Source organism: Myxocyprinus asiaticus, chromosome 31 (genome assembly GCF_019703515.2).
Source record: "Myxocyprinus asiaticus isolate MX2 ecotype Aquarium Trade chromosome 31, UBuf_Myxa_2, whole genome shotgun sequence".
Taxonomy (NCBI): Eukaryota; Metazoa; Chordata; class Actinopteri; order Cypriniformes; family Catostomidae; genus Myxocyprinus; species Myxocyprinus asiaticus.
Genome location: NC_059374.1, coordinates 13,167,055 through 13,184,831, shown reverse-complemented (window position 1 = coordinate 13,184,831; position 17,777 = coordinate 13,167,055). Strand labels below are relative to the sequence as shown.

The 17,777-nt window shown below is 35.5% G+C and overlaps 1 protein-coding gene across 5 annotated transcripts; it reads right to left on the bottom strand.

Annotated features, from left to right (window-relative positions):
• Positions 1 to 1,685: 1,685 nt before the first annotated feature.
• slc25a15a (solute carrier family 25 member 15a) lies at positions 1,686 to 16,047 on the bottom strand. Of its 5 annotated transcripts, none has more exons than XR_007894113.1 (7): positions 15,904 to 16,047; positions 11,873 to 12,131; positions 7,664 to 7,804; positions 6,823 to 6,998; positions 6,349 to 6,507; positions 5,787 to 5,989; positions 1,686 to 3,444 (listed from the first exon to the last, which is right to left on the bottom strand). XR_007894113.1 is itself a non-coding variant. In XM_051665116.1 (7 exons), the coding sequence occupies exons 2-7, from the start codon at positions 14,326 to 14,328 to the stop codon at positions 5,868 to 5,870; spliced, it is 912 nt and encodes a 303-aa protein (XP_051521076.1). In that variant the 5' UTR covers positions 14,329 to 14,357; positions 15,904 to 16,029; the 3' UTR covers positions 3,770 to 5,867. The 5 variants fall into 5 exon arrangements, 4 of the variants coding, with proteins under 4 accessions (XP_051521075.1, XP_051521076.1, XP_051521077.1 ...); XM_051665116.1 differs by lacking the exon at positions 1,686 to 3,444 and adding an exon at positions 14,274 to 14,357 and having other exon boundaries at positions 3,770 to 5,989; positions 15,904 to 16,029; XM_051665117.1 differs by lacking the exons at positions 1,686 to 3,444; positions 15,904 to 16,047 and adding exons at positions 14,274 to 14,357; positions 15,432 to 15,790 and having other exon boundaries at positions 3,770 to 5,989.
• Between the last annotated feature and the right edge of the window lie 1,730 nt (positions 16,048 to 17,777).

Below are 17,777 nucleotides of genomic sequence, written 5' to 3'. Positions count from 1 at the left end.
AATTAAAGGTTAATTTCCCACACCTGTGGCTTTTAAATTGCAATTAGTGTCTGTGTATAAATAGTCAATGAGTTTGTTAGCTCTCACGTGGATGCACTGAGCAGGCTAGATACTGAACCATGGGGAGCAGAAAAGAACTGTCAAAAGACCTGTGTAACAAAGTAATGGAACTTTATAAAGATGGAAAAGGATATAAAAAGATATCCAAAGCCTTGAAAATGCCAGCCAGTACTGTTCAATCACTTATTAAGAGGTGGAAAATTCAGGGATCTCTTGATACCAAGCCAAGGTCAGGTAGACCAAGAAAGATTTCAGCCACAACTGTCAGAAGAATTGTTCGGGATACAAAGAAAAACCCACAGGTAACCTCAGGAGAAATACAGGCTGCTCTGGAAAAAGACGGTGTGGTTGTTTCAAGGAGCACAATATGACGATACTTGAACAAAAATTAGCTGCATGGTCAAGTTGCCAGAAAGAAGCCTTTACTGCACCTATGCCACAAAAATGCCCGGATACAACATGCCCGACAACACCTCGACACGCCTCGCAGCTTCTGGCACAGTGTAATTTGGAGTGACGAGACCAAAATAGAGCTTTATGGTCGCAAACATAAGCGCTATGTTTGGAAAGGGGTCAACAAGACCTATAGTGAAAAGAATACCATCCCCACTGTGAAGCATGGTGGTGGTTCACTGATGTTTTGGGGGTGTGTGAGCTCTAAAGGCACGGGGAATCTTGTGAAAATTGATGGCAAGATGAACGCAGCATGTTATCAGAAAATACTGGCAGACAGTTTGCATTCTTCTGCACGAAAGCTGCACATGGGACGCTCTTGGACTTTCCAGCACGACAATGACCCTAAGCACAAGGCCAAGTTGACCCTCCAGTGGTTACAGCAGAAAAAGGTGAAGGTTCTGGAGTGGCCATCACAGTCTCCTGACCTTAATATCATCGAGCCACTCTGGGGAGATCTCAAGCATGTGGTTCATGCAAGATGACCAAAGACTTTGCATGACCTGGAGGCATTTTGCCAAGACAAATGGGCAGCTATACCACCTGCAAGAATTTGGGGCCTCATAGACAACTATTACAAAAGACTGCACGCTGTCATTGATGCTAAAGGGGGCAATACACAGTACTAAGAACTTAGGGTATGCAGACTTTTGAACAGGGGTCATTTCATTTTTTTCTTTGTTGCCATGTTTTGTTTTATGATTGTGCCATTCTGTTATAACCTACAGTTGAATATGAATCCCATAAGAAATAAAAGAAATGTGTTTTGCCTGCTCACTCATGTTTTCTTTAAAAATGGTACATATATTACCAATTCTCCAAGGGTATGCAAACTTTTGAGCACAACTGTATACTAAATAGTTTAATCTATCAAATCAATATTGGACCCCACTGACTTTCACTGCATGGACAAAAACACTTAGACATTCTTCAAAATATAATTTGTGTTATGCAGAAAAACTATCCCCTTAACAATAATCACAAAAAGAAACATACTGAAAAGTCTGAAACAAATATATTTATTTTTCAAAAAAATTACCTTACAGTTATTGTGTTTTTTTTATAACATAAACAACAAAAAACACTAACATTATGAACCTTGCCTGCAGGGTACAGCTGACAGGACCACGAGGGTAAATAAGCTTATGAACACCCCTCAAAGCCTTGTCAGCTGTACCCCACTCTCTTCCTGTTCCTGACTGCACCGCGCTTCAAAGATTATTCGGTGTATTTCAAATTTAACACTTTCCCTCCTTCTTGAATTAAGATTTTTTAATTTGTGGCAACAGGCTCCCGGAGGAAAAGTTCTTCTGGGTCTTCAGATGCTGGTGGGGGATGAGATGGTGCTGCCTCTGCCCTACTTAAGGCTGAAATTAGATTTTTCTCAAAAAGAGTTATTGCCCCACCCCCGGTGCCTTTCAGAAATGCCCTGGGGAGACTTATCTTCCTTCTGTCTTGATTCCATTCCCTGTCAGCCTGGACCTAGCTGTTTGCTGGTTGTATTCTGCTGGCTGCTGGTTGGATCTAGCTGGCTGCTTGCAGGATCTGGCTGACTGGTGACTGTGGCTGGTTGGCTGCTGAGTGGATCTGGCTGGCTGTCTGGTTCTCCCTGACCTGCTGGCTGTCTGACTGGCACTGTCTTCATTTGTTGGTTTTGGACTTCAGTTGCCAAAATGGGCTCCCCAACCCCTTGACGCATGTTTACACTGGTGGCTCTGAACTCCGTAAAGGGGTTGAGGAAGCCCATGATGGCACTGTACTTCCAAGGTTTAATGTGATCAGCTGCTGAGCCACTTTTTCTGTCTTTCAATTTGTTTAATTCTTGCCTGTATATGTCACGGAGGTTTTTCCATTTCTTTTTGAATTCTTCCACTAACAATAAAAAAAAAGAAAAAAAAAGGCATGTGCACACACACATACACACACAAACACACACAGACAAATATTCCTTTTATGACAATTTATAACAAATTATGTCAATTTATGATCAGATGTAATGAGTAACCATAGTATATATTGTTTATTCTGTAATATAATGCAATACACTCTGTAAGATATATACTGTATATACAGTATATCTCACAGAATACATATATTGTATTAATATATACAGTATGCATAAGTATACAGAACATTAATTAATACTGTATTAATAGTATAGTATTAATATATAGTATATACATAAGTATACAGTACATTGTACACATTGTGTATGTGTGTATGGAGAGTCTAAACAGCACTGTTTCTTTACAATTAATATTAATACAATTAATATTATTATTAAAATACTAGTAAGGTTATTAATATGGTACGTTTATTCACTATATCTGATTATTTATATGGTTTCATTTGCTGTCATACATGTAACACATTTTCAAAACAAATAATTTAATAGTTAATTTTACAGGCTATTTGATGATTTAAACCTACTTGGAATCCCTGCGATCTCAGATACACCTTTCCACGCATAATTTTTCTTAAATATGTCCCTGTACGTGGGCAGAGACATATCATATAACGCTGGAAAATTGCTAACAGCAAGGATTAGCCTTTCCTTCATCTTTCCGTCACTGCAGGAGCTGAGAGAGAGAAGGATCACGTGAGCTCTACCGTCTTCTCTCGTATTGGCTGTTGCTCCCGATAGTCGCTCTGCATTTGCATAAAGTTAAACATTTCTCAACTTTGTCCCATCGCTGGACATGCCCACATCCGGTCGCCAACGGTTGCAACAGCTCGTGTCACCGGAAGTCGCTGTGCTCTCATTGAAAATGAATGGGATGGTGTGGCTGTCTCGCGCGATGTCGCTGGCGGTGTGAACGCAGCTTAAGTTAGCATGAGAAACAAGTTTTCATTCACATACACTCTTTTTCAAGTTGACAAACAGGATGCAGCCATGTGTAGACGATCTCTCAGAATCACGATAGCAAATACCTTGAAAGCCAAATACAATATTCATCACTTTAGTTTTTCATGTGATGTTATATGAAAGACAGTACAACACCAGATTTTATAATTACACTTAAATTTACAATCCTACATTAGCCTTAAATTAAAAAATACAGTATATATATATATATATGTTAAATGTTATAAATATGTATTACTATTTTAATTTCACAAATAATGATAATAATAATAAATAATCATGTTCAAATATTTCAAAATATTTTAATATTTTCAGGATTAAAATTGCAATGCAGCTTTATTATGTGATTAGCCTTAGATTTTTAAAACTATGTTAAATGTTATAAATATGTATTACATTTTAATTTCAGGAATAATGACAATAATAATAAACAATCATATTTAAATATGTCAAAATATTTTATTGCGGTACAATACAGTAAATTATCATGCTGCTTTCAAAGTTGTTTAGGTATATGCACTGAGACTTCAAACACTATATGAGGGTGTTTTGGGTCCCTGGGTCGAGTGTCATATGCAGCCAAGATATTATCACCAAAGAAACAGGCTTTTTTAAAAATGTCATAAACTCAATGAAAACATTGGGCCGCCCAACAACACTAGATGCCATGTCACATGCTCTTTTTCCAAATTCATGCAAATACACCTTTTTGTAAGAATGACAACAGCCATCTCTTCCAGCACATGAAGTTCCTCTTGTTTACAAAGGTATTTCTGGCAGCAAGCTTTGGATTGATTTGTACCAGTATAAACATGTAAGAAACTGCATTTTCATAGAGTCTACACAAAATGTCATAAGAGAAGTGTTTCAAGTGTTAAGAAAAACCTGTGCAGAATCACATATGTCCTATTTAAAGAAATATTTCACCCAAAAACGAAAGTTCTGTAATCACTCACCCTACTGTTGTTTCAAACCCGAGACTTTCTTTCTTATGCGGAACACAAAGGAGATGTTTTAATGTATATTACCCGCTGCACATATTTTTAATACAATGGCAGTGAAACAACCTGAAATTTAAGTCATTTTTTTAGTGAAAATCTGGACATCAGTTCATGAGAGAAGCCTGTAAAAAACAACTCAAGTTCTCGCATGAACATGCGAGCCACTGTGAACAAACTTCTCTGATAGCACTAATGAGTAATGGAGGTCAAGAGTTTCACTGAATGTTTCTCACCAAAACCAATCATATGCCTTCAGAATACTTGTAATATGATGCACAAATCACATGGACTTCTTTTATGATATTTGGGTGTTTTTTAAACTTTAAAGTGAGACATTATCCACTGCCAGTGTATTGAAAAGATGAGATGTGATATTCATTAAAATATCTCCTTTAGGCCACGTCCACAATATACGTTTTCATTTCAAAAATCTTTTCATCTTTTTCTCTACGTTTTGGCCTTCCGTCCACACTGAGCTTTTCAAAAACGCTCTCCCAAGTGGATACATTTGAAAGCGATGTCTTCACGTTGTAGTGTGGACAGAGAAAATGGAGATATTCGAAAACGATTACATATTTGTTGTCATGTGACTCAGTCATTTGATCCATTCAACCCAAAACAATCGAGATGGCGGCCCATGTTTTAGCAGTGTTGTTGTACCTGCTATTCACTTTGATAGTGTTGTCAAAGATAATGTTACTCTGTACAACATTCACATTGCATTCCTTCAAAGGCAATTGGAGGTTTACTTGGAATTGCTGTCTGGCGGTGGAGCACTAGGACATAACGTTTTGTACACGGAAATGAAATTCTTAAGTTTTGTCCGCATGTGCAGTAAGGGGATTTAAGCATTTTCAAACATTTCAGTTTTTCGAAATGCAACTTTTGGAAAACGTTTGAAAACGTCAGTGTGGACAGAGAGCGTTTTCGAAAACGAAATGTCGTTTTCAAATTTATCCAGATTAATGTGGACGTAGCCTTAGTGTTCCCCATAGTCAAATGGGTTTGGAACAACATGAGGGTGAGTAAATGATTACAACATTTTCATTTTAGCTGAACTGTTCCTTTAAAAACATCTCTAGATATTGAAAAAGGAAAAAAGCATCTGCTACTTCCTGGGACGGGATTTGAATAAATTAATTTAGTTCTAGTATGTGACCAGCAGATATGGATCCTTAATATGTATTAAGATAATATGGATTGGCTGGTCATCGGAGAGATTTGTATATCGAAGTGACATTCAGAACCAAACCTTTTTTCTTTTCTTTTTTTAAATGTATTTAAATTTACTCTATCAAACAAAAAATACTCCAGTTGCATCATACAGATAAATGAAAAAAAAAAAAAAGAAAGAGAAAAAAAAAAAATACTGGGGTGGATAAAATCCAAGAAGCTGTCTGTGCTACCTGAAAACGGTTGCAACATTGCATTAATAAGTTCCAGCGCAGGGTAAGCTGAAAAGTCAACAGAACCTCCAGGAGGTGGTGTCAGTGATCAAACTGTTGCATCATCATCTTGCGACTGAGTTCATAGGCTAGAAAGAGCGCCCCATTGGCGGGAAATGTTCGAATCATAGTGGGGGTCAAACCGGAATACAGAGGCCGCACTCCTGCAAACAAGAGAGCAGAAATTAACATGCTTCAACCCCAAAATGAATAACCTTGTCCCATTCTATAAAAATGTAAAATGCTTATGTAAAAGAAACAATTCCCTGGGGTCTTTTTTCAGGAAACGGTGCCATTTGCGTACTATGCATTTAATGCTCACATCAGTAAAAGGCAATATGACATTGTGTATTTAATGTGGCATTTCAGTGTTTAACTGCATCATAATTTATTTAATTGGAAAAGTTCAAGTCCCTTAATCACATAGTGCAAAAGCTGGTTATGGGTATAAGTTGAAGTCATGTAAGTAATGTAAGTAATTCAATTATACGTTTATGATTGAACAGAAATATTGGAGTCTCACCCTCATTTCTTAAAATCCCCATTAGGGTCTTAAGGAAGCCCTCCTGTCTCCCTGCTAGAGACAGAACCTGGATGCGTGACTTCACACAGTCTATGGGGTACACCACCAACCACAGACAGGCGCCGCCAAAACCACCACTGAACATCAAGGGAACAACACCTACAGAAAACACAGATTGTTAAGCGTTTCCTGTTTATAAAGACTAATGAGTCTTTTCACAGTTGCTTAGGTCCAAAGGCAAATTAACTTATAAAGTATGGAGTTGTTTCTCCTACAAAGGCTTACATGTACCGTATAGATCATTATCTCTTTAATATGCAGAGACGACTAAAAGTAAACCATTTGTTGGTTGATTCCCCTGAAAGGTATAAACACTGTTGCTCTGTGTCGCTTTCAGTACATTGGAGGAACCCAACCAGCTCGACACAGCAACATGTTGTTTGTTTGTGACGGGACCATCAGTGGGCATCTTACCTATGTGTTCTTTGTCTCTTCCCATGTATTGGGCAAACATAGAGCGGCTGAGTTCATATCCTCCGAAGAAACAGAAGTATCCAGGTATCTCACGGACTATAGTTGTGCCGAGACCCTGATAGAAACCCAGAGGGCCGTTCGTCCGTATCACATTTCTGACAACGGACCAGACCGTGCTGGAACAAAGAGGGAAAGAGCTTTAATTTACTTAAAAATATATAAATAGTAATCAAAACAGGTGCTCCAACTGGTAGCACTTGATTTCTTAGGCCTGTATACCCAGGTACATAGCAACACTGTAAAGAAATGACATGTTGACTGATTATGAGTCATTTTTGTCTTAATTTAAGTTCAAATATATATAAAATACTCAAAACTTATGAATAGTAGATTCACCCCTCAACCACAACCACATTCAAACCTGTTTATTATATCGGTGACTATATAATTTTCTGCCAATATAATCAGCTAGTGCATATAAATATTTGAGTTTTAAATTTTGTCTTTTTTTTATTCAGTTCAATACAAACAGTACACTTTTCCCATGACAGGTTTCAAACTTTCTAAATGGTTTTCCATTTTTGATTTCTTCTGTACCTAATAGTGTTTTGATGCCTGACTGGAGCTTTAGTGTAAAATAAAAAAATAAAAAAGTCAACATGTACAACATTACAGATTTACTGTGTAATGTCAACCGTCATATGCTGTAGTTTCTCAGCCATAACAATAATTATCGGTTTTCATACCAACAGAATTTTCTATATCAGCACATTTCTATTCTCTTCATTACCCATATTTCAGCCCTTTATCCACTACCAAAACATCCTCTATGCAAACAGACCTTTTCTGTCCGCTGGTGATCTTGCCAGAAGCCTCCATTTCATGCATGGCCTGCAGCCGACATTTGACCAGCTCAGTGGGGCATAAAGCCATAGAGGAGAAGATAGAGGCAACAGAGCCTGAGCACGCTTTCTGAACATCACTGACACACAGAGAACATGACGGTTAATAAGACATACTCACATTACAGGCACTATGAACTGGAGAACATGGAGAGGTCACACTGTGACTGTGTCAACTGCCAGTATAATGTTGAATAAAAACATACATGTGAAATATGGTATCTTAAATCTATTAAAGGGTATAATAAAAATGGTATCATCATTTACTCACCCTCATATTGTTCCAAACCTGCATGACTTTCTTTCTTCTGTGGAACACAAATGGAGATGTTAGGCAGAATGAAAGCTTCAGTCACCATTCACTTTCAGTGTATGGAAAAAGAAAGTGAATGGTGACTGAGGTTAACGCTCTGCCGATCTCTTTATTTGGTCCATGTAAGAAAGAAAGCCAAATGGGTTTGGAACAACATGAGAGTGTGTTAATGATGAGACACTTTTGGGTGAACTATCCGTTTAACCCTTAAATGCATGGGTGTTTCGCCAAACATTATTACATACTCTGGTCTTTAGAGACCCGGCACGTATATCTATCACAAATGGATCTACAAAATGCCCAGATGTTTTAAAGAGAATTAGAAAATAATATTATACATTCTGATATATTTTAATGTTTTTATTGTTCATATAATAGATGATGCAACAAATCTAGAAAAGGATTCATTACTTCCACACTGAAATTTCATGAGACGCATCTGGCTGTCAAACAAATATTGAGCTACACATATGTATTTTCTCTTATTGAGCACTTTTTGAGTCTAAATAGACACACAACTTAAATAATTTCAGTAGTACACCCAACTGACAATAGCCAAATCATACTGTTCATGTGTTACACTTGCTATAGTTTACTTCCACATTACTTCTTTGTCAAATAGCAATGTCAAATGTAAACCAAGTCAATCACTGACACATCAGCACCACCTTGAGTAAGAAATAGCATGTGTTTACTGATAATTCACAGTTGTCACACAGAAAATCAACGTGACATAGTTATCTTTTCTATGAATATAGAACTCATTTGTTTTGTAATTAAAAAAAGAAATATATATGCTGATGGGACAAAACATTATGACCACCTGCCTAATATGCTGTTGGTCCTCCACGTGCCGCCAAAACAGCACCGACCCATCAAGGCATGGGCTCTCCAAGACCCCTGAAGGTGTCCTGTGGTATCTGGCACCAAGACATTAGCAGAAGATCCTTCGAGTCCTGAAAGTTGCGAGGTGGAGCCGCCGTGGATCGGACTTGTTGGTCCAGCACAACCCACAGATGCTCAATCGGATTGAGATCTGGGGAATTTGGAGGTCATGGCAACACCTTGAAGTCTTTGTCATGTTCCTCAAACCATTCCCGGACAATGTGTGCAATGTGCCAGGGCACTTTATCCTGCTGAAAGAGGCCACTGCCATCAGGGAATACCATTGCCATGAAGGGGTGTACCTGGTCTGCAACGATGTTTAGGCAGGTGGCACATATCAAATTGACATCCACATGAATGGCCAGACCCAGCGTTTCCCAGCAGATCATTGCCCAGAGCATCACACTCCCTCATCTTCCCACAGTGCATCCTGGTGCAATCACTTCCCTAGGTAAACACACACGTACATGGCTGTCCACGTGATGTAAAAGAAAACGGGACTCATCAGACCAGGCGACATTCTTTCACTGCTCCATTGTCCAGTTTTGACACTCGCTCAGGTCTTTACTCCTGCCCATTTCTCCTGCATTTAACATGTTGACTACGAGAACTGTTTGTTCGCTTACCATCTAATCTATCCAGACCTTGACATGAAGCCTTGTTAGGAAATGATCAACATTATTCGCTTCACCTGTGAGTGGTCATAATCTTTTGGCTCAACAGTGTATATCATATGACTGTAAACTTATATAGATTTTAGAAAAATAACCATTAAAATATGATTAATGGAAGTGCAAAAAAAAATTTAAAAAAATAAATAAATAAAAAATTTAAAGTCACTATTGTATGTCTCAGGTCTTTAATAACCCTGTACACTTTCGGTAACTATGCGAATATATATTAAAATAAATATAAATATTATATATATATATATATATATATATATATATATATATATATATATATATAAATAAATATTTTTAGCAAATTTTGCCTTTTTTTTACACTATTCAGAAGAGAAATATTGAGGAATACTTAAGAGGTGTGGGCATAACACTAAAAACTGGATGAGGTACAGGTGGTGGAATGAGGTCCTGGGTCACTTCAGACCCGAGGTATCATTAAAGGGTTAACAAAATCACAAAATCTAAATGTTTTAAATGATGAAATGAAATTATAATGACTATTAAAGTAGTTAATCTGAGGAAAAATCTGTAGCAATACGCCTTGAATGAATTTGAATTTTTGTTAATTAGTTTTTGTTCTTTTTGTAATTAATCAATATTACAGTCAGTTTACACATTACTGACATCTTCAACAAAAATAATTTTGCCACTAACAAAAAAGTACCATGTTTTTTAAAAAAAAACCCTGGTAGTATCATATTTTGGAGTTGCAACATGTTAATTCCATAGTATTCTTTGAAAAACCTTGTAAATATCATTGTATCTGAATATGGAAATTTAAATAAAGGCAGAGGCTATTTGCACTAAGTGTAAATAGAAACAAAAAACAGTTTATTTGCACTAAGTGCAAATAGTGTTTTATGCTATTTGCTCCTCGGTGCAAATAGAGGCAGATACTATTTGCACTCTTAATTAAATACTAACATACAGTATCACTGCAGTGTGTTTATTGTGTTTATAAAGATTTCCACAGACACCCTACACCTAAACCTAACCGTCCCTTACAAAAATTAAACATGGTTTTACTACAGAAGCCATAGTATCACCATAGTATTATGAAGTAAAATCACAGTAACCACAAAAATAAACATGGTTAGTATCTGAACACCATATTACTGTAGTAACACCTTGGTTAATTACATTCAAACTATGGCTTCTGTCAAAAAACATGGTTACTACAATATTACTATAGTAAAACCATGGTTAAATTTACCCAGATCAAGCCTTCATCTAAACTCCCCGATCGCCACCGTGACCAGATCACTGCTGTCAATCAACCTTTATTTTTATTTATTATTATAAGTAGTATTAAAGGAAAGATTAATAGTGGAAAGAGGAAACAGGATGGGAAAAAGTGGGAATCGAACCCAGGTCATCCGCATGAGAAAAAGCACTTTTACACCATCTTTACACACTACACCATCAAGCAACACTAATGTGGGGCAGTTTGTGTTTAATTTCTCTTTCCACCAGACTATATGAGTGTAAATAGCAGCACTGTGTGGCAGGTGCTACTGTATTTATATAGTCACTCCGACAAATAAAGTACTATGGTATTACCATCTGATCTAATACCATTACTGTACCATAGTACCACAACCATACTTTTTATTAAAAAAAATTATTAGGGGTATCATGACAGAAATTGCTAAGTACATGTATTGACTGTAAACAAGCCATGTTTGTGGAGTCTCTGAGCATGCAGGCTGTGGATCACATGTCCTTGAGGATTGAATTGCATCATGCATATTGAGTTTACTAGTGAAACATAAGCACATCAGAATTAATGTACCTAGTGCAAGGGACCGAGGGATTCTAAATAACATTAATTGCCCACATGTTAAAATACTGTTACAATACAATACAAACAATCACACTGTACCACAGTAATTCTGATGTGAGTATGAGGTATTTTTTGGACAAACCTGGTTGTGCCATGGTATTCTATGAAATACCGTAGAGTAGCCAACCATCCCTTACACAAAAATACTTTTATTACCATCTATACCATAGAACAACAATGTAATGTCATATTTTTGGATGCTAACATAATGTACGAGTCTAATACTGTATATTAAGATATTTGTATGTTTGTACAGTATGCTGAGTAAAAATGTGAAAACTGAATTATTTTGTATCTGAGTAACGAATAACATGGTAATTTGTAAAGAACTTTTATTTTTGATAGGCGGGACTGTTCTGTTTTTGGATCACTGTATTCTGGTACTTTAAAGGCAGTTTCCTTTAAGGGTACACTAACTCACCTGAGTTCTTTGTCTTGTTCTAGTCCTGAAACAAAGCGCACTACATTCTGGCAGAAGCCGTAGCTCATGAAGAGGACTGCGTTTTCTGCTATGTTTGCTATGAGGGCTGGTGTGGTGCCCTGATAGAGCCCTTGCAGTCCAAACTGTTTGTAGACGGAGATCAAGCAGTGGATGAAGTTTCTGTACATGCCGGGGAAGGTCTGCATCTTCACCTTGGCTGTGTCAAATGGCTGACCACTTAACACACAGGCAGTCCCACCTTACAATACATCAGGAGAGGGGGAACAGTGCAGAGAATTCACTTTATTACATATACTCTAGGAATGGGACATTGCGGATTCAATTACCACCTTACATATGTACAGTGGCCTCAAAAAGTATTTGGACGATAAAAAAAATTGTGATTTTTGTTGCATTTGTCTTTATTTTGAACAGAACATCTATTGTTTTATGATTTAAAAACTAACAAACTTCTTTATTTAATGTTTTGCTTGAAAGTGTGCTGTGCTAACTTTCAGTGATATACATTTTTAATGCAGTGGCATTTAAACATATATTTTTGGGAATACAGTACATATGAAAATATACTGTAAATATCTGTTTCTGGTCTTTCTTCACACAATAAGATTTCTTTGTTTTTAAGCAACTCATTTTGTCTTGTTCCTCAACAAAATTCTCATTTGTCATGTACTACTAAGTTGCGCAAATCAGACAGCTGGCAAATAACTGTGTGAAAACCTACCAGAATGTCAAAATTATGTAAACTGGGATTTTGCAATATAAAAAAGTAACTTTTTTGCCATTTTGTACATTTAAAAAATTTACAAAAGTAACACATACACTGAAAAAAAAAAAATATATAAAAATAAAAATTTAACCAAAAAATTTGCTTTAAGTGGTAACATCTAAATTCTGGTGCATTTCTGGACTGCCGCCTGCAATTTTTCACACTCAAATTTAAGAGCTCACCATTCACACATGCTGTGGACTAATTGCAAAAAAAAATTCTAATTTTTTAGAAAACCCCCCAAATTAAAAGAAAAAAAGACTCCAATTATTTGTAAATTATATAGTATATGTTTACAACCTTCTGATGAAATTGTCCTAACTTTGTAAGCATGTTATTCTAGTTTTGTTCATCTCCCGTTTAAAATTCTCATTTTATTCCACTAGATAGCAGCAAATACTAGGAAAAATTATTTTTCCTCCATCACCTTTCATCACAATATGCAGATCTGAAATGTAGGTGGAACCCTAACGCATTTTAGCCCTCACAGATGTGCTCGTCCATAGACATTCAGCTAATTTTCAGTTCATGCACCACCCCGACTGTTTCATTGAATATCTCGGCCTCTGAGTGGACTAAAAGCTCAATCAAAAAGTGTCATTAGAAAGCTGAAATCCTCCACTTTGTGATGATATAAAACATTTCCAGTAGTCAATAACATATATTTCCAGTGATTTGTTTAGCATGCTTACATTTCCTGCTGGACTGCATATTTTGTTGTGGGCATCTAAGATAAAACATTACATTATTCACCCAAGCAAGCTCACTGACAAGTAAAAAATGACTCATTTTGTTGAAAAGTTAAGAGCAGATATAAGGTTTTTGGCTACTTGGGGCTTACAACAGCAGTGATCAATAAAAGACACATTTGTATTTGATTGTTTTGAAAATCTTTCAAACTGTGGTATTAGGGAAACATAATAAAACTGTATAGTCACATTGAGAATGAGAGCTTTCATTTGATATATGACTTGTCCATTTAAGTGCTATGTGAAGGACTTTTTAATTCATATTAATATTTCTACCACATTACTTCTAGGTGACGCTTATTTGCGTCGCTGATTTTTTTAAGCCCTTATTTTGTCATTTTATGTAACATAAATGCAAAACTGATGGTGTTCTATAAAATGTTCAGATTCTAAGCTTTCAAATGATACATCATATACCTGACTTATGTTTTAGGGAATGTAATGTTTTAAGTGTAAACTTATTTCGCGATATAGCGCCCCCCTTATTTGATTCAAGTTAAAAATATTATTTAACATCACTGAATCAACCTGACTACATTAGATTAAACCAACAAAACTAATTTAAATAGTTAGATCAGGTAGAAATTGTTCCCTACGATAACAATTGCAGGTTACCAATTTTTACAGTGTAGTTTCCGTTCAATAAATGGCAGATATCGGTAACTGTTGTAACTTGGCATTAGTAATACTGTCATTAAAAAGAAACTGTCATAAAAAAGTCTAAGATTACCATGGCATGGGAAATTTTTGTAAGGGTGCCCAGAACAAGAAGAACTATATCTGGATTCAACATGTTTTGCATAATTTGTAACATGTCAAATTCTTTCAGTTCAGACACAGGAAATTAGTAATACAAGGCTGTTACCACATGCTCCAGCTGACAGATCAATGATGGCTTGAGTAACCGAATGTGAAGCCATGCTTAAGTACTTCTATATTGCATCACTTCCTGTAAAGTTCAGGAGAGAAAAAAAAAAAAAAGGTTTTACTCATCCACTGAAATTAAGACGCACATATCCTCTATTCTCACTCTCCAAAGTACACATCAATATAGCAAAAAGTGCAACATTAACTTTAAAATAAGGTTGTAAACGTAAACATTAGGTGATGCAATACTGTTAACATGAACTAACAATGAAAAAAAAAAAAAACACTGACAGTATTTATTTATTATGTTTAGTGCTAATGCCTACATATACTCATGCATTTTTAATATTAAAAGTTGTATATGTTACTAAGATGTAAATTTAACTAATTATACATTATGAACTAACATAAACTTGAACAATAGTATATTTATAAAGTAATTAGCTAGTGTATTAGCAATAATAAATTAACAATGAACAATTATTTTTTTACAGCATTTATTAATCTTGGTTAATGTTAATTTATGAAAATACTATTTAACAGAATCGGAATGAGCTTTATTGCCAAGTATGCTTTCACATACAAGGAATTTGTCTTCCAGTGTACAACAATACAAAAACAATACAAAAACAGCATCAAGACATAGATAATAATAAAAAATAAAAAATAATTATACACATACGTACAGACACACATACATACACACATACATACACATGGGTAGTGCAATATCATTGTTTGTTCATGTTAGTTTGTTATGCGTAAACTAATGCTGACATAATACTGAACTTTAAATGTTAAAAATATATTAGCAATACTATACAGTATGTAGAAATTAACATTAACCATGGTTTTTCAATGCTTTAAAAGTATTGTTCATTGTTATTTCATGTTAACTATTGTATGAGTTCATAATTTACAATGCATTAACAAATGTAAAACCTTACCAAATATAGAACCATATTGCAAAGCGTTGTCGAAAAGGCACATATTTTTCAAGAAATAATGCAAAAACATGTATAAAATAGAAAACATAATGCACATGCTAAAATGACACACACACGCAAAAGTTACGATGTATTCAGATGGTAATACCATGGTTCTTTGCTACAGGCAATAACATTCAGGTACTGAATGATTAACCAAATTCACATACCATAGTATTTAAAAGATACTACAAGGTTCTTCAAAGAGTATCATGGTACTAGTCCTCAAAACCATGGTATTATCATGGTACCATGTCCATAAATGGTAGCACCATGGTACTTTTTGTTGTAGTAGTGGTAACACACAAATCTCAAGAGAAATGAGAAAAGGATTTTGATTAGACCATTCCCCATCTTCATACTCTACTGAAAAAAACATTGCATAACTTTAGTGCATACAGTAAGAAGAACTGTATATATATGGGCTCTCTATTAATAGTAGACGTCCTCTTAATCTGTAATCTTGTTTTAGGAGGATACCTCTTGAGCAGTCAAGAATCCCGTCACACATGTTTGCTTTGAGACCAACCCTAACTGTAATCATTTCAACCTACTCAACTGCCCATCAGAATGTCTTATCAACGTTTACTCAGCTGCTGCAATGTCACATACTGAATGTTCTGCAGTTATTCTCACACTTACCAACTCCTTGACCAATGGCTAGTTTGACACCTACATCCAAAAAGCCTCCTGTTAAATACGTTTTCTCAATACTGTGGTAGAACATACCCAAAACCGGTATAAACACGCACACACACTTCCTTAATCACTGAAGGTGTGTGCATACCACACACTCAAGGGTGTGTCTTGTTCAGCATATGGGAGATTCCTGGAAAACCCCATGCCTTTGAAATAAAAGACTATGTACTATGTTCCTGTCATATCTTGCCTAAACATTATTGACTCAACATTAAGATTGTGACACAAGGTCACTTTATCACAAAGGTTGATCTTTGATCATAACAAATGCCAAGGGACATTAGTTAGTTATTTTCACCACAAGATGGCAGGACAGTGTTGAATAAAGTGTACGTTATCTAAACACACACTTTGAACAGATTTTTATCTGTGGTCTTAAATTCTCATCTTTTGGTGAACAATATGTGTTTTGGTATTACATCTACATTTCAAAATCAATGTACTCAAAACATACTGATATTAAATAAAAATATTATTAAATAAAATAATAATCCGGGTTCAATACAAGTTAAGCTCAATCGACAGCATTTGTGGCATACTGTTGAATACCACAAAAAAAATATTTTGACTCGTCCCTCCTTTTCTTTAAAAACGGCAAAAATTGAGGTTATGGCAATGAAAGTTGTAAAATTAGCTATAACTTTACACAAACATGGTATGTAAGCGATTTTATCTCACTAAATTCATGTTAACACGCATATTGCTTACAATTGTGGCTATACTTTTACAAAAAGTGAATATTTTAAAGTTTACGGATTGGCCTCATTCACGTCTATTTTATGTGCCTCACTGTAACCGGACACGGTTTAGCAGAGATGGGTCACTTCTATTGAAATGAATGGGAGAAATTGGAACGCCCAACGGTCAACGAATGTAGAAAGGAAGTCCCGTCTTACAAGTAAAAGAGCCAATCACCTTTTAGATACAGACATCGCCTGTCAATCGCCTCGAGAATGCGCATGCGTATTAGCTATACAAGCCGAGTAAATTTCGTTTTTTTTTTTTTTTTTATAGCGTAATCTGAGGTAAAGAAGCACAATTTATGATACCAGCGTTGTCAGATTTTACTGCTGATTTGAAATATGTACTTTGATCGTAATCTTGACCAACCGTTTTTGAGATTTCGGTCTTTCCCCATTCAAGTAGATTGGAGCTGCATGGTCATGACTGGAAATAGCCTCCCGGGAGCGTTCCAAAGATGGCCGACAGTGGACTGACTTGTTAGAAAGACTTTGCTGTAACACAGATTTTGTTCTTTTTTTTAAAAAAAAAAAAAAAGAAAGAAAAAAAGAAAAAAGAAAATGAGGGGCAAGTCAAAATTCTTTCAGTTTTGCCACAAATGCTGTCGATTGAGTGTAACGTATTGAACCCGGAATATTCCTTTAAATAAATAATGTATTTTTATAAAAAAAAATTATACAATACATATTAAACAAATTCCTTATTGATGCCTAGTTTAATGTATTTTAGATTTCTATTTAATAAGAAAACAAAAAAATAACACACAAATTATTTTTTGATGCAAAAGTAGCATAGGGTTATTGAGTATATTCAATACTAAAACAATTAATTCTATAAAAAAATGTATTAAATGTTTAATTTACCCAATACATAATGTAAATATATTTAATACCAAATTATCATGAATAAATAATATTATAAAATAGATATATTATTAAAATAAACGTAATTGCACCATATATGTCCTCATTGGCTATTTGAAATAGATCAAATGCACAGTTAAAATAGATCAAAACATATCGATATCATATCGAGTCGATAACGAGAACTCAAAGACAGATGATCGGATATTTAGC